The 23,496-nt window shown below is 39.0% G+C and overlaps 1 protein-coding gene across 4 annotated transcripts; it reads right to left on the bottom strand.

The window, feature by feature from the left end:
• Nucleotides 1-109: 109 nt before the first annotated feature.
• Nucleotides 110-22,675, bottom strand: LOC110053461 (carboxypeptidase B-like). Of its 4 annotated transcripts, XM_089281278.1 has the most exons (12): nt 22,559-22,675; nt 21,876-21,957; nt 20,888-21,106; nt 20,343-20,444; nt 17,864-17,968; nt 17,329-17,442; nt 15,471-15,573; nt 14,844-15,052; nt 14,205-14,289; nt 13,391-13,563; nt 1,114-1,143; nt 110-190 (listed from the first exon to the last, which is right to left on the bottom strand). In XM_089281278.1, the coding sequence occupies exons 1-12, from the start codon at nt 22,615-22,617 to the stop codon at nt 125-127; spliced, it is 1,347 nt and encodes a 448-aa protein (XP_089137404.1). In that variant the 5' UTR covers nt 22,618-22,675; the 3' UTR covers nt 110-124. The 4 variants fall into 4 exon arrangements, with proteins under 4 accessions (XP_089137404.1, XP_020615344.2, XP_089137406.1 ...); XM_020759685.2 differs by lacking the exons at nt 110-190; nt 1,114-1,143 and adding an exon at nt 10,279-11,199; XM_089281280.1 differs by lacking the exons at nt 110-190; nt 1,114-1,143 and adding an exon at nt 11,241-11,282.
• Between the last annotated feature and the right edge of the window lie 821 nt (nt 22,676-23,496).

Consider the following 23,496-nt stretch of genomic DNA (forward strand, 5'->3'; position numbering starts at 1 on the left):
AAAGTATCGTGTTTCTGTTAACTTTACAAAGGATTGTCTCGGGGAAGTGCATATCCAGGTCCATCACTCCCACAGGTGTCCGATCCTGGGGTACAGAAGCAGGCAAATGAAGGACGTCCGCCAATCATGAAAGTGTAGCACGTTTTACCCTCACCACAGTTTGCTCTTTGTGCCAAACGGGCGTTGCACTCTAAGAAATAAATGAATGTGATAAAAGTCAGTGTGTCCCGACTGACATCAGTGGAACCTCGCCTTATACGGCCACCCCGTTAATGCAGTCACCTGGTTACCACGGGCACTTTATTCTGGCCCGAACAAAAGCTCAGTCAATCATTTTCGTTTTAAAGAACCCCTTAAACGAGGCTGCCCCGTTACTACCGAAAGATTTTTGTAGCCCGTTAGTGACCAGATTAATGGGGATCTACTGTATAGCTAAGAACGTGTTATAATCTTACTTTACTATACTACACCCCAAAAGGACGTGGTGAAAGGAAACACAAAACACAGCAACAACAACAACAAACAATTAAAAAGAGGGGATGATATTGAATCCTGAAAGGTTAGGGTACGATTTGTGACTGAGAGGCGTGGGTGGTGTACACGTTATTCCTGAAAAAGTGAAAACGAAAGTTTATATCATGGTTGAAACAAGCTAACCTCGGAGAATTCAAATCATTCTGACCTAAAGTACATTTTAAGCTATAGCACATGCACTCCCTATCACATTGTGGAAGCATATAAGCTAGCAAGTTGTGTATATAACTGCGATGGTCAATTGTATCTTCCTACAAGCTAGCTTCAAGTATTTAGATGACTTCCTGGTATATTGCCGTTTAAAAGAAATGTTAAATGAGCATTTTTGCTCTTCACGCGCGCAATAAGTGTATAAGAGCATCGACAGTATCTTTCCTAAGCAGTACCTCTCGTACTGTAGCTGTGTTACTGCTCACCTGTTTGTTAGATAAAATGAATTAAGGCTTTAACAGTTGGCAATTTCTCCACGCAACAAGTGTGGAGGGCGACTGCAGAAGGACTTGCAAGACAGAGTTGACTTGAGAGATTGGATTTGGAATAATCAACGGGAAATTATCAAAAGGAAATACCGGTACTCACCTGTAAATATTTTGTCCCTTTGTTTTGCACCTAAAGAAAAAAAGACGTTATGACATAGCCAGCAAAGCCGTATTCGTGGTGTGAACAAAGTGAATTTCGCTTGGCTATTTCCACTGTCAATGTTCTAAAGCAAATGATTATTTCTTTTTTTACTGTGCATATTTGACTTATGATGCACTTGAGAAGTTTGTAAAGCACTCAAGAAACTAGATTTCCTGTACTCCAAACTGCCCGCGTACATCGTAACCTCGGGGGGGGGGGGTACCCCCGTATATGGGCTCTATAGGTACGTGCAGCTCCAAAGATTATGGTTTTTTGAGCCGTTTTGGCCATAAATAAAGGTGACGATTGTAGCTGATTTTGGCCATTTTGGTCATAAATAGGGTATGGTTTTTGCACTCTAGGATTGATGTGGGTATGTTTTAAAGAAGAAGCCACTTTTTCATCATTATCGAAAAGAAAATCAACAAAAGCCCTTCACAAATTATGTTTACGGTAATTTAACATTGGTCTAAACTAGGCTAATAATCATAACGCAGGTCTGAAACAGGGTTTTGATTTAAGGTTCAGGTCATAAATAGGGTTTCGAACTTTTTGGTCAGGTCATAAATAGGGTAGGAATAGCGCCGATTTTTAGTCATAAAGAGGGTAAGGGTTTTGGGAAGCGGGCCGCACACCCCCAATCAATTTTTCTGGTGGTAACCCCCGGGATTATAACCCAGTGAATTTTTCTATAGTTAGTAATGGTAATAGGACTGAGTAGAATCCAAATCGGTCTGTAATCATACGACTGATAACAAAATCGGACGACCGTGCAGCGGGAGTGCGATTTGTTTATCACGAGTATGATTACATGTCGAATTGGACGACACGAAGTCTTACTACTAATTAATCATAAAAATTACAATTTCCGAGAAAAGCATAATAGCCAAGTTAAGAAAGAAAGGAAAAATTTGCATCAAAAGTACACTGTTTCTATGGTGATTGAAACCAAGGTTGTGATTGGTTGATTTAACTCTACAACTTTGAATGTGATTGACTTATTGAACTGTCCGATAACAAACTGTCCGATAACAACTTGGCAAATGAATAAGTGGAAAATAGGAATTTTTTGAAACCAATCACAATCGAGGAAATTGCAATTTTTATGATTATTTTAAAAATATTTATTTAATACAGAAATATCAGTTACAGAATTGACCTAGATATTATAAGACTCAAATATAACGTTATGGTTTTCACACAAATAGTGTTCAGCCTCAATGGAGTCACCGCGAATGACGCATCTTGTTATGATTTTCAAGGCGCTTACGGTATACTTATATAGACGCAGTTTTCAACGATTTTGTATGATCCCTGGTCGAGGTCTGTTTATAACTTAAAAGTTGATAGAGTACTATTGAACAGAGTTTCTGTCCCTGGATAGCTAGTCAAGAGTTGTTCAGCCTTTCTGATCCTTTCTAGAAAATGTAACAGAGTGTTAAATAGAGAGGTACAGTGGAATACGGATTATTCGAAACTCCAAGAAAACAAAATAGGTTCGAGTTATCTAAAGTTCAAGAAAACAATAAATGGGGGTGGGGGGAAGGTAAGATTGCAGTGTTCCAGTAAAGGAAATCGGCCATGAGCATGGCGTTCGGTTTCTCGCGGTCGTATCTGAAATAAGCCCAAAAAACACTCAGGGGCCTCGAAGGAGCGTTCTGAAAAGCGGGGAAAGAAGAAAGAGAAGGAGGAGGAAGAGGAGGAGGAGGAGGAGGAGGAAGAGGAAGAGGAAGGTGGAGGGGGATTGATTGTAAAACCCATTTCCCTGCCCAAAACCATCCCCTTTCCCATTTTTGTTTGTCTGTGATTCAAAGTCCCAGTGACCCAAATCCCATTTTCTTAGTGAGAAAAATGGACAGATTGAACTTTCAGGCTCCTTTCGAAGGATACGTTGATTCCTGTTAACGGTGCATTGCTTGACCAACTGAGCCATGCACAATCATTGGGAGTGGACCATTAATTTTTGCGATTCCATATGTTTCCGCGAAGGAATGGAGTAACAGATGATGTTGTTAAAACTTATCTTTACTCTCGAGTGTTGCATCGGCGACATGTTTGGAGGTATGTATAAAACCAAACGTAAATTATAAACAGCTATCGATTTAAGATGCCGCAGTGTTTATACAAGAGGAATTGTCTTCGCACAAGAATTCAAGGTCAAAGCAAGTAGCATTGAAGAATTATGAAAAACATATTTCCAACAACTAGCCTACCGCATTATAAGTGCAATGAAGCCACAAACATTGGGAGTTGGCCATATTGTGGGTTAATTTGTTCAGATAAAAGGAACGTAGTGATCAGTGATGCTAGAGGGAATCTCCCCTAAAAAATAAATGCAGGGGTATCCGTCGGAAATTTTAAAAAGAAATCCCTGAATGAGAATAGCTCAAGTTCATTTTCAACCCTGAAGAACTTGAAGAGGAAACAGTTTAGCTGCTTTTGTGATTTGAAAAAGTGGCTTTGACTACATTTTACATAAATTCCACAAACTCATTAATAATTCATCGAGTTTAAATAAAAGGAATCAGTCACTTGGTGAGGATTTTACGATTTTATTTCTCCGTTTTCTCTTTAGTTTTTGTTACGATTGTGAAAAAATATCAAACACGACAAGACAGTGTTTGACAACATTTCCAAACACCTCGAAGCTAGTCAAAAATACTCCCCTACAACCCTCTTCTCGGTGTTTGGAAATGTGGTCAAACATGGTCTTTTGTGTTTCTTAAACTCATTAATAATTCATCAAGTTTAGACAAAGGAAATCATGACCGTTATAGTGTTTGGCTATCTGATCTGAATTAGCATAGATTTTTACGATTTTATTTCTCCGTTTTCTCCTTTAGTTTAGCTTAGATTAAGAAGATATATCAAACACTCAAGACAGTATTTGACCACATTTCCAAACACCTCGAACTTCGTCAAAAATACTCCGCCGTGCGTCGTATTTTCAACTCTGTTCTCGGTGTTTGGAAATGTGGTCAAACACGGTCTTTCGTATTTGATATATTACGTCACAACCTCATTAATAATTCATCAAGTTTAACTAAAAGGAATCAGTTACTTAGTTAAGATTTTACGAGTTTATTTCTCCATTTTCTCTTAAGTTTTTGTTACGATTGAGAAAAAATATCAAACACGACAAGACAGTGTTTGACTACATTTCCAAACACCCCAAAGTTGGTCAAAAATACGCCGCTAAGCGTCGCGTTTTCAACCTTCTTCTCGGTGTTTGGAAATGCGGTCAAACATGGTCTTTTGTGTTTGATATATTACGCTAACTTTGAAGCAAATAAGAAATCAGTTGACTAACACGTGATTCCTGAGTTACACTATAAGCGATAAATTAGGTACAATGGACTCCCGCTAACTTCCCTAAATTCCCGTCATCTTTGTACTGTGATCTCAGCCTCGGTAACTCGATCGAGCACTCGATAACGGAAACCTCCCGCTAGTTTCAAGCTATTTTCTATATAATTTTATGCTCGATAACTCGAATACGTTATCCAAACATTGAAACTATTTTCTCGAACAAGAAAATCGCTTGGACTCTGTAACGATAGCCCGACCTTGCTCTCTTTGAAACCTGGAAAGTTCGCAGCACCTGGACTTCTCTCGCTGCTTTGCTTTGTTTTGTTTCACGTTATGTTATCTTCTGATTTATGCAGTGATTTAGAAATGTATTGTTTCATTTTCTCTCCACTTCTATGTGATTAAATTTGATTGAAAAAGCACAATTAAACAAAGAAGAGCTTCCAAGTGACGACTTTTTGCTACCAAGCAAAAACTTGTCTTTGTACAGAAATGCAACTTCAAAGCATCTTCTCGTGCGGGAGTCTCGTACCTTATCGTCATTTATAAATGTGAGAAGCTTTTCAGAACATAACACCAAATCAAAGCGATAGCTTACCTCCAGCATCACTACGCTCATGTCCACCATTGGCAGCACAAATCATCAAAGTAATAAGGCAAAAGATAACAGAAACCTTCATTGTTCTTCGCTTGTGAAAATTTTCTTCCCTTACAAACTCGTGTTCCCCTGTCGGAAACTTGGCAGATGCTTCTGTGTTTAATCATGTTTTTGCGGGAATTTATTGGCCCGCCTGAAACATCTCAGACATATCCACCGTGTTAGATAACGGATTTTTGCTTGTGTTCTATTCATTTGTGGAGTGGTACAAGCCAAAAAGATGGCCCTTCGCGCTGTATATTGGGTGGAACCACGGGGGGGGGGGGGGGGGGGGGTGGGGGACTTCCATTTGAAAAGGTCAGCATGCCAATCTTCTGGCTTTTAAATTAAGGATGTTGGTCTCACTAAAGGTCTCCAGGTCGAAAAGCAAACCAATCAGATTTCCGTGTTTCACCTTGTCACTAAGTGGGACACTCCATTATTTAGAACCAAATTTAAAATAATTTGAAGTAAAAACTGACGATAAAAGCGCGTGACGTTTCGACCAAACCTAAGCCATTATCAAGCTTAAAAGTGAAGACAAAATTATGCAGAGTATAAATGTATAACAAAGAAGTAAAAGTATGTAAAGTATGAAAATGAAGAAATGTAAGAAAAGGGTGTTAAAGACAATAAAAAACACGCAAGAATAACATCATTAAGAGTGATTAAAGACTTTCGCACGAAGTGAGTCTGACGGTACATTGAGACAGTCAAACTTGTTCTTGCACTTTTTTAAGATGGTAAAATTCTTGTTACATGTAAGATCCTTGGGCACATAAGAATGTTTCACACGAAAATGTTTTACAATGGAGGAAGACGCATTAATTTCTTGTGCAGCCGCGTATAACCAACATAACCTGCATCACACAGGTCACATTTAAATTGGTAAACAAGGGATTGTTGGTTGACAACAGACGGCTTGACTTCGTGCAGTTTCAGATGTGGGCGCGCTGGACGGTCACTTGATCATGAATTTTCGGGCTCAGATCTTTAAGTTGGGTTCGTACAATATCGGCTGAAGTCTGGTGTTTAGATAGCAGAACAACGTGAACAGATTCTAATTCATTGTGAACAGCTGGTAACTCGGGAACAGGTTGATCAGAAATATCTAATATGGGCCGGCTGGGAGGTCCGTATAGTGGAAAATTGTGACCGAGGTCTTGAAAAATGCTGCCCTCGGCTTGCGGCCTCGGGCAGCACTTTCAAGCCTTAGATCACAGTTTTTCACTCTAAGGACCGACCCTAAGGCGGACAATAACATGTTTATTATTTTTTTTAAGGTTACTGGCTTACAAGTGGGATTGTTTACGCAACTTTGTCATTGAATTGGCATACGCGCCGTCTACAAACCATTCGTAAAAAAGTCAAACGAGGGAACGAGCAAGTAACTCAGATACCAGACAAAGACAGATATATTAAAGAACAGATTTATTTCGAACTACTTTATGTTAGTTGCATTTAGTTCACCGGTTAAGTTCTCCAAAAGTGTTTTTCCGGTGCGAAATTTCGCGCAAAGTTTGAAGTTATACTACAAAAACAATTTCTGTCAGTCGTTACGAATCACTCGAAATCAGACTTTTTTTTTTTTACCGTAAATTGAGTAGCAGATAGCGAGGAAATTCTTTAAGTGTATTCCACAGAACTTCTCTCAAATACAGCAACAATCAGAGAGGTAAACTCGACTGAAATTGATTCATTTTTTACTTACAATTGAACAGACGGAGACACAGGATTACGCGCCTTTACAGCGCCGAGCTACAAACAGCCAAACAAACTCTCAAAACTTCAAAAACCCAATTGGATTTACTCACAATGACTTTCCTTGCCATTTAAAGGTGAATAGAGATTAACTTGCGTTGATTAATCGTCTACGGAAGTGTAAAAAGGGCGAAAGATTGACGATTACCGCTTATTCGTTCACGAAAATAGATCAACTCGACGGATTCCGGCCGCTGTGGCGGTCGGGATGAGAAAGTTCCGTCCGCTGCAGGAACCAATCAGGTTGCAGGATTTGTTGAATTCCACCCGCACACGAGCTGAGGAAAAGATAAAATATCTTATTTTAAAAAGTTACAAGTGAGTGATATTAAGACTCCAACACCGGGACGAACCTGCAGTTTTTGAAACTAGGTTGCTAAGCAACTGTTTGCACCACGATGCCGTGACAACTGTCTCACACTTTCGCGCCTTGTTTTGATTGCAAGATAAAGACGGGAACGTTACAAGGATTCGACCACGATTTGCTTTAACATAAAAAAAACATTTCATCCCACGGCTGCTTTCTTTTGTTTAAATTTAATAAGTAGAGACAAACTAGCGAGAGAGACTAGGGAGACTAAACAGTCACGCAACGTCAAAGGGCCCCTTTTTCTCGACGTTGCATGACAGAGAGAGGGCCAGAAATGGAGTAATACTAAACATGTGCGTGTGCTTTTATTTGACTGCTGCTGTATATAAACTTTGTTTTGCAAGTTTCGTAATTACTACGATTATCAGTTGAGTAAGGCGGGACGAAAGTTTGGTCACCAAGTTTTAACGTAAAATCGTATTGTTGTCACGGGCAACTTACCTCGTTTCCGTTGGTAACAATATCAACAGCCGTTGGTCGCCTGTCGCGTCGCCTACAATTTCGCGCGCTTTGCTGTCAATTGACGTCAAAGGCCGACAAGTTGCCAATGGATACGGAGCCAGTTGCTCGTGACAACAACACGATTTTTACGTTAAAACTTGGTGACCAAACTTTCGTCCGCCTTACTCAACTGATAATCGTACTATATTGTAAATAAACTTTCAACTTGCCATAAAATATATACCATTTCAATGATACCCAAGACTCCCTAGTATCAATAAATCATAGAAATTTGATGTATAGATAAACAATGAACAATGAATGATGAAATCCAAATTATCTCCTGATCCAACTAAAAAAATTGTATAAAGTCATTGTTCATGGAAATTGTTGTTCCCATGGTAACAGTTTTTTTTTTTGAGCTTTGAAATTTGAATTTGGGAAATGCTATAATTCCACTAGGTTTCACTGTTCATAGCTCTAATATTCTAAGAGTTACGTGGTGTGGGCTTCAAAGGCATCCCCATCCTCACCCCATTCTCCGGTTTCAAATGCAAAATTTAGGGCGGGGGCTCTATCTGAATTTAAGGTTACTTCAAACATATCCAAAAATCACCAAAAATTTTACAAAACAGCCCGAAACGTCAACCTCGTCCCCAGCCCCAGGGCCTTCTCCACTTTTCAAAATGGCGGGAAGGGAGATATACCCTGAGCGATGCTGAACTAACACCCTTGCTGATTAGCCCATTGATACGAACAGGCTGATTGGTCTACAATCATCCTGAAAAAATATGGCGCTCGTCGGCAGGTATATTTTGCAGGTTGCAGGTTGCAGGTTAAAATTTAATTATAACTGGAAAACTGCTGGCACTAAAAATAATCAATAACCTCTATACTCGTCAGGGGTCCTTACATAAATTAGTTCGCCTCTTTCACTAAGTGAAAACACGATCGATCCGCGAAAAGTACTTATTGATCGACACGCTGAGACCAGTGAAATCTCTTCAAAGCCATCTGGATGGCCGCTCCACAGATATTTCCATCGATTCCAGATTTGGCTCGGGTCTTCCCTCAACAACAGAAGATTGCCATCACAAATGAAGCAAATAAATAAAGAAAGATAAAAATTTTAACCGACCGCATACAGTGACTAGCACAAGCTCAGTGTGCTTTCATTTTGGTACTCACAGGGAAGAAACTAAATTCAGCAGATATTTCAGATGATATTTCAGATGTTTCTTCAAAAACAATAATTCATTGCAGGCTTAAAATCATAGGAATATACTCTCCTCCCAACGCTTCGGCCGGTTTGGCATTTAAGTGGAAGCCACCTTTATGAGCGATTGTAAACAGCGTCATGTAACAGTCACGGTAAGTCTACCACCTGTACGTTTCTTTTAAGTGCCAGCGGTTTTCCAGTTATAATTAAATTTAAACCTGCAACCAGCTGCAACCTGCAACCTGCAAAATATACATGCCGCTTGGCGAGTGTCTACACGAAATAGGAGGTCGTGTTGCAGTTCACTGTTCAGTTCATGCGATGTTGAATCAGGCTGCCGTTAAATCTTTTCCGTCAGATTTTAACTTACAAGATGTAACCGATACCATAGAAGTAGAAATAAGCCCGGGAAAATGAAAATAACGAGCATTTTAAAGCTTTTATTGAAGTACGGATCTGCCGACAGCTAGCGAGCTGCAGCTCGTCTCAAGCGGCCTTAAGTGCTGCTTTTTCTGTTCTATATTCATGCGCTATTAGATTTTCTGATAACCGAAACGAAGTAGTAATATTGTTTTCCCGGCCGAGGCTGAATATTTTTATTTTTCTGCCAGTTTTAGATTAAAAATATCCCTGTGAATATTCTTAGATTATAGCGTACGAAATTTCGAGTTTGCCTTTGAATTCTAAAGGTCTCTGAAGAGTCTCTTGGCCGAGACGAAACGCCGCGTCAGACTAGCCACGAACATTTCACAAGTATTTGACAATTGTTTGCTTTTGTATAAATTTAACTCGTGAACGTACGGTTGGGAATCCTTCTGCGATAGAGGGCCAGACTGTCAACATCAAGAATTTGCGAACGGGACTTTGGGCGTGATGCTCAACGAGTTTGCCTTTGAATTCTAAAGGTCTCTGAAGAGTCTCTTGGCCGAGACGAAACGCCGCGTCAGACTAGCCACGAACATTTCACAAGTATTTGACAACTGTTTGCTTTTGTAGAAATTTCTGTTGTCAAATGTATTTGGTGTCTGGATGGTGTTAATTTTAGAGCGAGCCTACAGGAATTAAAGACTTATCGATACAATGCACATACCTTCTTGCAGAAATGTTGTTAGCATCAAACATTCAGCTAATGCTGTTTTTGTTGCTTTTTGGCTAGCTTTGCTGTTTAATTTAATACGGTTTAGGTTAGGGTTAGAAACATAACTGTATTGTAATTACGAATTTTTAACACACAAAATTATGTTCTTTTCAAAATCTCAGCCTCAGCCTCAGGTTTATTCTTTAAGTATTCTTAAAATTTTGCAAATTTCAACCTCACTGTTCTTAAAGGTGAAGGAGATCAGTTATATCTATTTTGTGTTCAGTAAGAACAAATTTACAAATAAATGCAGAGGAAGGGATTTGAATTTATTGCTTTTTTCCTGTCTGGCCCCTCTCCGGGGTCTCCTAAACTCCCCATTAGAGAAGTGAGATCTGAGGATGATATAAGTTTCTCTGGATGGATGTTAATTAAAGTGCTGTGGCTAAATTGCCTTTTATTACCATCTTGGCACTGGAAAGGGCCAATAAAAAGTGTTATGAAAAAAGGTTATGTGTGTTAACAAATTTAAAAGAGAATCTTACTTACCACAGAAAGACAATAGCAATAGATATCTAAATATGTACTGCTTGTGCTACTCTACAAAAATTTATCTCTTTTCCTTAAATACATATACTATTTGTTTCCACAAAATTCTTTGTGTACAGAATTATAACCGGATGGTGATTTTTCTTTGCAATTAATTCATGAGTTTGTCACTTATTTGATTTTTCTACCAGTCAAGGAAGCAATGAATCTTGCCAGTGTCAACAGTAAATAAACGGAATGACCTTGAGAAAAAAGTTGTGAAACCTGTATTGCCTGATGTCGTTTTTCTACTCATTACTTTGACTTCTATTTCGTGATCATAACAAACATGACAACAATTCAACACTTTTTCAAACACTGAGAAGAGAGTCCATATTATAGCACAGCATAGCCCTCTATTTTTGATGCAGTTTATGGTGTTTGGTACGTGATGAAACACTCTCCCAAGTGTTTGATATATATTAGCTGATTTTATGCTAGAGGACGCATTATTCATCCAGACGGCTGATGCATAACAACAAACTGCAGCGTAAATATCTGCCAGCAAAGACGATACAGTTCGTAGTGACAGAAGCACCTTACTAAGTAAGTGTGGCAGTCATCCAAGCGATTGAAATTTACAGGATTTACTTGTCTACTCAGTTTCACCAACATGGGCTTCGCTCACCAGCTGCTCGCTCCTGTGGCAATAGAAATCAAGCCTATCAACCATGTTGAACATATCCATTTTGTGCTATTAATTTTCCGTCCCCGGCTCGAGAAGCTAAATGCAAACAAACGAAAATTGAATATTATGATGGGAATTATGGAACCGGTCTAGAAAAAGATTATTCCCTAACTCCTCCTCCACCCCTCCCTGGAATTTCCTGGGCCTTTGACCCCCCCCCCCCACCCCTTTGGAATTTCCAATCCCTTTCGTGGGGGGGGGGGGGGGGGGGAATGGATATTTTCTGGAACCACACATGGTAAACATATGTGCTATATAATTAACATTCTACATCCAGACAACTGTTATCAGTGTGTTATAGCTATGATTTCCTCTGTTTTAAACAAATTCATGAATTATTGGGTTTGGAAGGGGATCATAGATATTTCAAGGCTCCCAACATTTAGGGATGAATTTGTGAGAACCTCAGAAGCAAGCATCCTTTTGTATCATAAGGCAATCATTGGACTTGAATTGGTTGCTACAAAAAAAAAGCAATTCTAAGAGTCTTAAATATCACTAATCGGTAAAGGATAATTGATATGATATTTTCCCAACATGACTAGAACACAATATTCTTTTTCATTACACAAAATCACTAGAATGGTAATCTCAGTCTTTATCTTCCCATAAAAATTATTGAAAAGTAACAAAAGAAATACTCAGTCAAGGTCAAGCACAGATTCCAATAGGGCCTGTTAGTTTATAAAAAGTCAAGTCTATTGTTTACTAAATGCTAATGGATCTCTGAGACCTTTTCCTAAGATAAAGGTTATATCATTTCCACAGTTCTCTTATTTTCATCCATAACAAGGGAGAGGCTGCTCTTCTCGATCCTGGCTGGAGAAACACAAACACAGAGACTACTGCATGGGGTAACAAATTTTGTTTATTTTAGAATGTTTCTTCTGGTAGTTGGCGCTAATAGCTTCATTCTGAAAATGTACACCCAATGCAAATCCAAAACAGTTCTTAGAGCTGATCACTTTTATTGCATAAAGGGGAAATTAACTCAGCAGAAATGAAAAGCAAAATGATGTGTTGTGACGGGTCAATATAAAGTTGGAACAATCGCGTACTTTCATGTGCTTCTAAGGTACATACACTACGTCTTTTGATTCTATGCCAGTGAACAATAATTAACAATTTTTAATAATTTCTTGAGATCAACTCATTCTCGATTACAGGCAGTCAGCCACTTATATGCATATACTTCATTTGGAAAGGAAAACCATACAACACATAGTTCAGGCAAAAATATTTACCAGGGTAGGTTTGATTTCAGGTTAACTTTACTCAAAAAAGAGTTAATTAATCAACAGGATTGAAAACATTACGCAACAAAAATGGCCACTCAGATAGACACAAGTTAAATCAATGGCTTAAATGCAATTGTAGAAAATTAAAGTCAATGCAGCTAGGTCGCTCGTGTTTAAGTAAAAAGAAAAAAAATGCACTCATTACTCATTTTGAGTCCCTCCTATCTTTTAAGTTCAATCGGAATTGAGAGTTACATAAAAAATAAAAGCACTGTAGGAAAAATAACTATAAACTTCGTTATTTCAAATAGTTAGTCTTTCATGTAAAGTACAAACCGTAGCGCTCCAGATTCTTTAACAAAGCGACCTGCTTCCAAAAACCCGGCGTGTCATGTTCCCAGGAAGCCATCACTGCCTCGTGCATAACGATTCCGCGTTCTAATGTAAAGGCTGCCATTTTCTTTTGGTCTTCTCAAAATGTCACGTGATAAAAATCTCCAAGATTTTTGGAGCCTTTGTACCACGTGACCCAGCCTTTGACAGGGTCTTCTCCCGACGAGCCGCTATTTTGAAAATCGTCGAGGAGAAGGTCCTGGGGACGAGGTTGCCCAAAACGTAGATATGTGAGATGAGCTAAGAGATTTTTGACTACTTGAGACGTGAACCGAGATATTTGCGTTGAAACCATAATACCCAGCCAAAATACGGCCTTCATGTTAACGCCCGCCTTAAGCCTGGTCTGAATACGTATAAGGGCTGAATATTATAACATTGCTCAGCTGTAAAAGGAAAGGAGCTAATATGACGTTCAAAAGCCAAATGAAAGCAAAATGTACGCTAACGTCTTTTATTTTGCATTTCAAAGATCGAGTTAGCAAAGGTTTCCTGCTAAGGTAACTACATTACCATTGCCTTGACCAAGGCTTTCAACCCCTCAAATGTCTCCTCCCCCGTGGGGATGATTTGATCGGGTGGCAGTAAGAAACCGTAACGACCCGTGTCACGCAACTCCACCGAGAATGAATATTTCACACCAAGCTCGCCGTATGTCCAGTCCTCTGATCCTCCAGCTGCAGGATCTGGTGGAGAGAAGCATGGTATTGAAATGAGCGCCATAATGTTGCCACACAACAAATTGAATGACTTAACATTAACCAAGCTATTATTTGAGAGCGTTTCCGTTAATGAAGCGGTATTCCCTGTTACATGAAAAGTAGCAGATTTTAAGCTTATAGAATCATAAGTAGAAAAAAAGTTGGGGAAAGTGTCATCTCAAGTGTGGAAAGATCATTTCTAACGGACAAACCCAACTCAATTTAAGCACTGTGTCTCTACATGTGAAAGGAATACTATTTTTAATGAAATGAATAAATACATATAAAAGGGTACCGCTTCTAGTCAAAAATGTTATACAAAATTTTAAAATTTTGAACCACTGGGTGCAGCCTCTCCGTATAAAGCTTCGTTATGTAAATCCCCCTCCTCCTAAATGTTAGTAACTCAGGATAGATAAAAGTTAGGAAGCTTCTTTGAAGCTTTTCATTCTCGACCCCAGAGCTCTTCTCTTTTGAGCATGACTGACGGCAGCCTGTCAAGAAAGCGAACGATCTGGGGTCGAAAATGTGAAGCTTTTGTGCTGCTTGGCATTGGCAAACTATGGAAGCCACAAAAAGAAAAAAAGAAAAATACGTGAAGTAAATGGAGAAATCTTAATTCTTACAAAGAAGAGCTGCCGACGATCCATACTGGAATTTTGTTCCATGTTTCCTCTCGATAGCCATTGCGGCCTCCTTAGCTACTCTCATCTAGTAGTAAGAACGAGAAAAAGTTATCATTTACTATCAATCAATTGCAATTTGACTTACTGAGTTTCAATTCTAGTTTGAAACCCAATACAGCTGTCATAAACACGGAAGACTCAGTGATCAGTCGATCCTTCAACTTTCGCGCTGTTACGATCGACCTGTCAGTTAGCCAGCCAGTCGCAAGTTCCCTAGCCGGTCGGTCGATCAGCGGGTGGGTGGGTCAGATAGGCAGTGAGTCAGTTAGTCAATCAGTCAATCAGTCAGTCAGTCAGTCAGTCAGTCAATCAGTCAGTCAATCAGTCAATCAGTCAGCCAGTGAGTCAGTCACGCCGCCGCTCGAGCAGTCAGTACTCATGCAGTCTGGCGAACAGTGAGAAAGTCAACAAGCCTGGCAGTGAGATATAAAGTCGTATAAGCATACAGACTTACAGATGCTCACACAGTCGATCAAATGTGATAAAACAATAACAGGAATCAACTACATATAATAAAACAAACAACAACAACACAACAGCAACAACAAAAACATGACAATAACATCGAAAATTGAAAACCTGTTCATTATAGTCATTGGTTCGACGACTCGTGTATCCCCAAGGAATGAACCACATTTGACTGTAGGCGTGGAAATCAATAAAACCTTGCAACTTCCCTTCACTGTTAAGATCGCTCAGAAAATTACGGACGTTAACAGTTTCCACTTCAGAAAATTTTGTCGAGCCCCTGTATGTGGTATCACAAGGATATGTGCTAGCCCCAGCACCTGTGGTGTTCAATATTTGAATTAAAAAGCTGCGGTCGTTTACAAACTTCACACAAGTACAGAAAAATAAACAAACCTTACAAAACCCCTATCATTCCCACCCTACATTCCCTTAAAAAAGCTTAACTGTAATAGTTTTAAATCAAGAGAAGATCAAGGTAAGAGAGTGAATCCCCATATAGGCCTTATACCCAAGGTAATCCGTCCTAAGTCATTTTTGGACATGGTTCCCAGTTCTTCCGCGAATGTTAATCGCGCGATGCGTGAATAGCCCAAGCAACTTTCTCGTAACTACCCGAGCTGAAATGACGAAAATGCGATGAAAAGTCTACTATAAATTTGATTCATTATAAATCGATTTCAGTCAAGACAAAAGTCCATAAGTTGTAATTATTAACTAGCTGGATAAAAACCTTACCTCCCCAGCCATAGCCCCAGTTTCGATTCAAATCCACGCCATGACAGCCATATCTGTCATGCTTTCGACGGTTCTTCCTCCACAGTCGATATTTACTCCATCTCTGAAATATTATAAAATTACTGAACACAAAACTCCCTATCTAAGAAGTGTCTCCTAGGACCTAGGTTTCCTTTTCCTTATTCTTGTAGTTAAACGCCCGGGTAGGGGAAGGGGGGGGGGGTACTCCCATGTCAAAAGGGCGGGGTGCTCGTCGGAATTTTGAAAAGAACCCCTATTAGTCGCAAAGATCCTGTTTTTCTTTCCGGATCAATACCCTAAGAGGTACCGCGAAGGCTTCCGCTGTGGACCTAAGGTAAGGTAAGGTAAATTTATTTTGAGTCGTAAACGTAGGGAGTGGTTGCCCAATCCCCCAAGCCAGGGGCTCATGACAAAAACGCACGGCTATTTACAACAACATTACTACTTACAATTAACATATTCGCTAAGATAAATTCAGAATTAAAATATAAAATATTCCTAAGAGCATGACTATTTATTATAACATTACTACTTACAATACTATATTCGCTAGGATAAATTCAAAATTAAATATAAAATATTCCTAAGAGTACGACTAGTTGCAATAACAAATCATTACTTACAATTACTATATTCGCTAAGATAAAATCAGAATTAAAATATAAAATATTCCTAAGAGCACCTAGTCCTAATGGCTGAATACCCTAAGAGGTATCTAAACAGCTTTTTGAACTCCTAAAAGGTACGATGAGAACCCCCGTCCTTTTTAATGGAAGTCACCCCCCGGTTAAAAACACTTGTGGGATTTGAGATGACTAGGGACTCGTGCCGGTCCGTACGAAGAGATAAGTCACTGGAAAATTTCTGAGGACGAATTATTTGTATAGTTTACTCTGAAGATTTAATTTGTTCCAGCGACATATAGTGCGCTTTCCATACAACCGCCAAATTCCGGGACTTTCAAAACCAGAGCAAATGACATGAAAATTTCTTGGGAAATTTTCTAGAAAATCTGAGAATTATTAAATTTCTCAAATGTGAACCATTTAACAGAAAATGTCAAGAAATACTAGAGCAAAATTAAATGAAACGCGAGTTCCCGGTAACAAATTTTCGTAAAGTAGATTATGCATCGAGGGGTCACTGCATTTGCCAAGAGAAATTTCCGGAAATTGAAAACCGAAATTTTTGGTCGAATCTTAGGGCCTGAAAAATAACGGAGATACAATAACTTGTTGCAGTAAAAGCGGTCTTCATTGTGACTGTTGGTTTTTCAGTTTTCACTGTACCGCACTGGGCCTTGTCACACAAACAGCTGACACTAAACGGGACGATATCACATTTTAACTTAATGTGGCCTCGTGAATATTTCCCGTATGGTTTCACTGCGACTAGTCCCTTCGTGTATTCGAGTTAGAAAGAGTTTTGACCAAGAAGTAAATTCTGCATCGGCCCATGTGGTGCACTTTGTCGAAGCCTGTCTCGGTTTCTGGGCGACTAGGAGTATCTCCCGTTTCTCTACCCTCCCGTAATTTGAATGTTACAGTCCAACGCAGTGTTATCCTCCTCCCCACCCCACCCTGCATTAAATTGGTCGACACCATTTATCTGGGTGTATATAAAGAGCTAGAGGCAACGTAAGCCAGAGTAGAGGACACGACATAATGTCTTCAGCTCTCCAACGAGATGAACGTTACCTTAGAATACTCGGTCTAGAGTCCGGCACACTAACCATCGGGCCGCCGCCCCTTCGACTCCAACGAGAAATTATTAAAAAAAAAAGAAAAATCTACACGGGAAAGATGGCGGATTTTTGAACTACGCTGCCGTGACCTACCGGATCTATCCATGTGTAGGCATATCCATCAACGTTTAAAACAGGCAATATTATGAAATCCATCTTATCCAAAAGAGCTGTCACTGAAGAGTCTTTGCCGTACTTCTGCGTCATCTTAAGATAAAAATAAATTAAGAATAAACTTAATTGCTATATTTATTTTATTAATTTAAACATATTTGTTTTTCATTTTTTTAATTGACGGTTTCCCACTACCCAATTAGAATAAAAAACACCAGCAATTAATTATTTCTGAGGTCCTTAGGTTCAGTTAATTACAACCAGATGTTAAGTTTTAGTAGGCATCGAGTTGTCGGCCCCGTTTGTTGGCCACGGTAAATCCGATAGCCAATAGTTCTTGTTAATGGCGATTCGATACCAGTGTTTGCGACTTTAATTAGGCGGGACGGCCGATTCGGTTTTTTCTTAAATCAATGAAAGCCCTTTCTGCTCCTGTACCAAAAGTAATACATGTACGTTTTTATTTCACTGAAACCTAAGTCGTTCTTTATTATTTGGGAGAAAAATCCATTACCTCGTCAATGATGAACATACACGTGGCTGGAGACACCCATTCCCGGGCGTGAATTCCGCATTCAATGAAAAATACTGGTTTGTTGTAACTGCTCTTTCCTCGGATCTTAAAGCAAGGAGTGTAAAAGTGTTACAAGTCAATCAATGAATCAATGAATGAATCAATCAATCAATCAATCAATCAATCAATCAATCAATGAATCAATCAATCAATCAGTCAATCAATCAATGAACCAATGAATCAATCAATGAATCAATGAATGAATGAATGAATGAATCAATCAATCAAGCAAGCAAGCAAGCAAGGGATAAATAATCAACAATTCAAACCTGAACTAATCGTTGTAAAACCTACTTGTTCTTATTGGAGACGCAGACTAATAATAAACCAAATAAAATTCAAACAGTCAGTCAGTGGGTCAGTGGGTCAGTCGGCCAGTCGTTCCTTTCGTCCGTCCGTCCGTCAGTCCGTCAGTCCGTCAGTCAGTCAGTCAGTCGGTCGGTCGGTCGGTCTGATCAGTACAGTCAGTCAGTCAGTCAGTCAGTCAGTCAGATTTTCAGTCAATTAATCAATCAGCACGATAGAAGAACTGCATGTATGTATTCAAATCAAAACATCTAAAACCTAATGCTGGGTCCGTTTGCACCTTTCTTCTTCCCAATATAATATAATATGATATGATATAATATAATATAATATAATATAATATAATATAACATAATGTAATGTGATGTGATGTGATGTGATGTGATGTGCTGTGCTGTGCTGTGATGTGATGTGATGTGATGTGATGTGATGTAATATAAGACAATATAATAAATAGATCTAACCAAGCCTAAAAGCGGAGCTCCTGGGTTGGGTTGTTCAAATCTCGGTTAAGATGGCTTACTACAGTTTTTCTGAGACTCAGTAGCGCGCGCTTCCATTGCCTGCCAGACGTCAGTATTACTCGCGCGTGCAAAAATGACGCTAGTAACCCTAAGAAGAAACGAAAACCTCTTCTGCGCTTGAAAGGCGTTAAATCCCTTCGGTATGCGTAGCAATAGTTTCAAAATCCATTCAAACACGTGTTTAAACCTAGGGCCGAAACAATATGACAAAAAAGCTCGATAAACGTCGGTAAAAGAGCACTAATTTACTCTTGCTTTCTCGCACGCGATACATGACGTCACGTGAGCGTGCGCTTAAATAAAGGGCATGCGCAATTTAATTCTCGTCCAAGGTTGTAAAGGCCAGTCTTTGGTCGAGGATTGTTCGAAAACCAACCTACAACCCAAGATGAAATTTTTACAGTTAATTTGTAGGGGTGAATCACGTTTACAGCCAAAATTTTTAAAAAATCTGCAAGACAGAATTTGAGCTCTTTTTGATTTCACATTTTCTTAGTTTGCGAAGAATTTGTCTTACAGATTTTTAATTTACTTTGCATGAATGTTAAATCGAGGCCAATTTCTTTTTCCTGAATTTTTGAGGTGGGGTCATACGGGTAGATTTTGAGAAAAACATGATTTAACGTACTAGTGCCCAGTCTCTCCTTAGGTACTCGGTAGTTCATTTTGGCCACTTGTTAACGTTTAATTGTTCAAGTTTCACATAGAATGGTGAAAGACTTAAGCAAAAAGTAAATAGAGAAATGAAAAACATCTTAGAACATTTTTCAAAAGAGTTGGAAGTTGGGCCGCTCTAATCCATTAAAACTGTAGTAAGCCACCTTAGGATAACCCAGGTTAAGCAAGAATTTTGATTTCAGTTTTGTAACTTTGCAGTGAGGTTTTCCGTGTATTGTTTGCCCTTGTATACAATAAATATTTATATCTCTGTTAACTTTTAATCCTGAGTTAGCGAACAACCTCCCGAACAACCTGGTCCCGTTTACAACGTAACATGAGCTCGTGATCCAATAGAAAACCAGTTGTTAGTCAGTGGGCAACGTAAAAAAAACGTTACCTCGATGAGCTCAAAACTTGAGCCCGCGATATAGTCACGTGATACTGGTCAGCGGATACCTTGTTTTTACAGGTGTCAATTGACCATCACATGGATGTCCAATATCAAAGATGGAGGCTATAAATCAAGGCTGCATGTCACTGTTAACCTTTTAGCTGGAGTATGGCCGCCATCTTGCGCGACTTCGTCGTCGTCGTCGTCGTCGTTCGTACGCACCCACGAGCAATACCGCTAGCCATGATAACCATGAGAAAATCAATTCATGGGTTTCCTTTTCTTTCCTATATGAGTATGGGGTTCCGCTTGTTGACCCCTCGGGCCGCCGGAGCTCCGCTATTACTTTATCATGGCACTGCATCTTAAACCGGCTTTGTTCGAAGTCTGTTATATATCACGCTAAACACTTGGAATATCTCATAATTTGTCTTTTCACACAAAACATGATAAGCTGTAGAGTGAAGTTTGATGAGTGTTGGACATAGGAAGAAGCTCTGACGAAAATATTTGATAATTTAATTGGCGGGACACTTACCTTAATGGCTGTCATTTCTCTATTCTCGTGAGACCTGCCAAGGGTTATGGTCTCAGTCATGTGTTCATAGGAGGATTGAACCTGGATCAGTTTTAAGCGAATCTGTAAAAAACGCTGAATTAGATAGGTAGGCAGACGGACAGAGGGAGCGAAAAACAGACGGACCACGTTGGGTCAGCTTTCACCAAAAAGGGAACTATGCTTTATGTTTTTAAACCGACTGAGATTTAAAAACTTTGTTACATGATAGACAATTCTCAAATCCAAATAACTATGCGTTTTTTGTTGTTTGATTTTAACAAATTTTGAAAAAATGACGTCATCAAACTAACAGCAAAATTGAATTTTCACTTTGTCACTAAACTGCCGCATGATTTCGAAAGAGTATGTTGAGGTGAATTCAAAAAAGAAAAACGTGATTTAAAAAGGCGTCAACAGCATAGAGGAATAAATTCGTGTACGATTTGTGATTCGAACACAAAGGTTTTACGTCATCATTACTGGTATCTCTTATCTACCAATCATATCACTCCTTATAATCATACCTCATCAAGGTCGTGATACTGATTATGCCAACTTTGACTGAATCCTCTCGCTCCGACAGTTTGCAGTTCCCCCTCGATCAGTTTCTGCACGTCATTAATTTGGACTTTGTACTCGATACCATCAGCTTCCAGAAGGGATGACAGATTAATGAAATCTTCTTCCGAAACCCCAATGTCTACTGCTTGGAAAAGATGACTAGGTTCTTTCCAAAAGTCAATCTTTAAGGTTGCGAAACGAGAAGCATTTAGAAACACATTACCTGCTGAAATTCAGATTAAGGCCGGGATAAAGGCTACTTCGAGTAATTGCATTGTGGCTATTACGAAGATATCAGGGACGTCAGCTTTTGTTGCTAGTTGAACTATTTCTATCCTTTCTACCCATATAAGCAGTTCGTGGCAGCATTACATTTGAGTATGAGCGCGAAATCGAGCACAAGGACAACTTTTGGATTCTAGTTTTTCAGGCTTGACATTATCACGTCACATACCCATCTCAGCCCATGAGCTACCCTCTCTACCTTACGGCAACTTGTAGAGCGAGGGCTCTGGAAACGTCACTGGTGTGAAATTTGAAAATCGTACTCATCCTCAGTCTTGTACTCGTAGACCAATCAAAAGGGTTTTTTTATTGGTTACTGATGACAATTGGAATCTCCTACAGCACAGAGAAGCTTATCATGCACATCAAACTTTCCTCGCCATTTCTGAACAATGCCTTAAACACCAGCTGAAAATTATGGCTTTTCACTAAAAAACCCGTTTTTTTTTTCATGTGTAAATCCGCGCTCTTTCCATGTCATTTTAGTCGAAGATGGAAAAGAATGCCGATATGGAAACATAACCACAGAAAGTTTCTTGTATCTTGTCGTCCATATATTAGGCGCCTCGATTAACCTTTATTCTTTACGTTTAGAAACAGTCAAGGAAAAGTCTTTTAATTAATCAGCGGTTTAGCGCCGCTATTAGCTACCTAGTCTGTGTTCACCTTGATGTCGCTACGTTTTTCCAGTCCTCGCAAAAATGCAAGATGAGCCTCCACTTCAGGAGTCATACGGATAACCTTATCACTGGGAATTAAAATGATCAATAGAAATTGTATAAAATAACTAAGAAATTTTAACGAAAGAGTATTCTCGAAGATCATTAGTAATTTTAGAATTTGAAACGTTTTGATGACTGCAATGGTTCGATTAGGTACGCCTGCATTTCAATAATCTCCCCTCTTGACTGTGTCAAGACCGTTTTGTGTAAATTGTTTACGATTTACGAATTTCACAATCGCAATACGCTATAGGAAATTTAAACTTGATATAGTTTGGATTTCTTCTTCCACGACCAAATTGTCTCGAAAGAACTCGGCGTTGGGTCAGTGCAATTAGTTTTAATGGTGTACTTTCCACTTTCAGTTAATATAATTTCTTTAATAATTCATTTTTCAACAGTTTCAAACAACTCCGTTTGAGGATAAGAGCAGTGCAAAAATCACTGAATTCTCTCCAAAAAAATCCCTACCTGGATTTTAGGCCAAAGTGTGGTTCAATTTCATTAATACTCATGTTAAAAAGCATTAACACAAGCACAAAAAAGCATTTTAAAACGATAATTTTAAAACCTATTCTGCTAAAAATGGCTCGAAAATTCGTCAAAATGATATTAGGTTTTACTCACCTTTGCACAAGCAGAGCTTGCAGCAGAGTTAAGATGAGTAAAGGTAAGCCCCAGTTCATGATCACGACGTGAGTCGACGGGACGATTGAGCGACAAATTTTCTCTCTTTCAGTTTTCAAAGAAAGTTGATAAAAGTTAAGCGTTTAAGAATGACACGCATCTGTCTCAAGATAAATGACCCTAAAGTGTAAGAAAATATTATTATTGCGGTATGTAAACAATTTTAATGAAACATATTAAACCACCACAGCTAAATCAACGAATGTAACGTCTCTTTTTACACTGCATTTAAACAGAGGTACATTTAAGAGGTCACATGCCATTCCGAGTCACTGACAAGCGTTTATTGAGAATATTGCAAAGTCAGAATCTGGTTCATTTTAAAAATGGCAATAACTACAACGAATATACCGCGAATGTACTGTTGAAGCTGTGTAAACTGTACCTTGGTTTGTATTTAATGTTTGTCTGCTTTTTGTCTTCGGTGTCTCATTATTACGCAAGGCCAGGGGTCCGTTTCTCGAAAGACACGGGAACATTTTAGGCCCACAAAGCCATTATTAGTCGATCTTTTTCTAAAACCAGAGAACCTCAGCTCAGATTAAGAATATGTGAATAAAACGGCTCTGAAATTATAAGGTTTGAAAGTTGGCTAATGCTTTTCGAGTGCTAGAACGTTTCAGTTAGCTTACGACCTTCGGGAAACGGGTCACAGAGCCTTTAAGCATCGATGTTGCACATCCGTAAAATTTTAATTATCCTGTTTCAAGCTGCTTGAGAACGAAATTTGCTTTCGTGAAGGTAGACCCATTTATTTTGATTTATTTTTTGTGCCATGTAGAATCATTTGTCGAGGGTGGTTTATGTCACGTGAGATTGAATGTTATTTTTTATGGCTTGAAGATGAAAATTAACCTTTGGTATTATGTTCTTATACG

The sequence above is a fragment of the Orbicella faveolata genome, unplaced genomic scaffold (genome assembly GCF_042242905.1).
Source record: "Orbicella faveolata isolate gen_17 unplaced genomic scaffold, um_ofav_v1 contig_48, whole genome shotgun sequence".
NCBI lineage: Eukaryota > Metazoa > Cnidaria > Anthozoa > Scleractinia > Merulinidae > Orbicella > Orbicella faveolata.

What these genes read in the sequence shown, in the direction of transcription:
- LOC110053461 (XM_089281278.1), bottom strand. Translation starts at nt 22,617, where the DNA reads ATGAACTGGGGCTTACCTTTACTCATCTTAACTCTGCTGCAAGCTCTG. An exon ending in GAGAAATGACAGCCATTAAG is followed by an intron (nt 17,969 to 20,342) that starts GTAAGTGTCCCG and finishes CCTTGCTTTAAG; the next exon opens with ATCCGAGGAAAGAGCAGTTA. An exon ending in CCAATGACTATAATGAACAG is followed by an intron (nt 14,290 to 14,843) that starts GTTTTCAATTTT and finishes TCTTACTACTAG; the next exon opens with ATGAGAGTAGCTAAGGAGGC.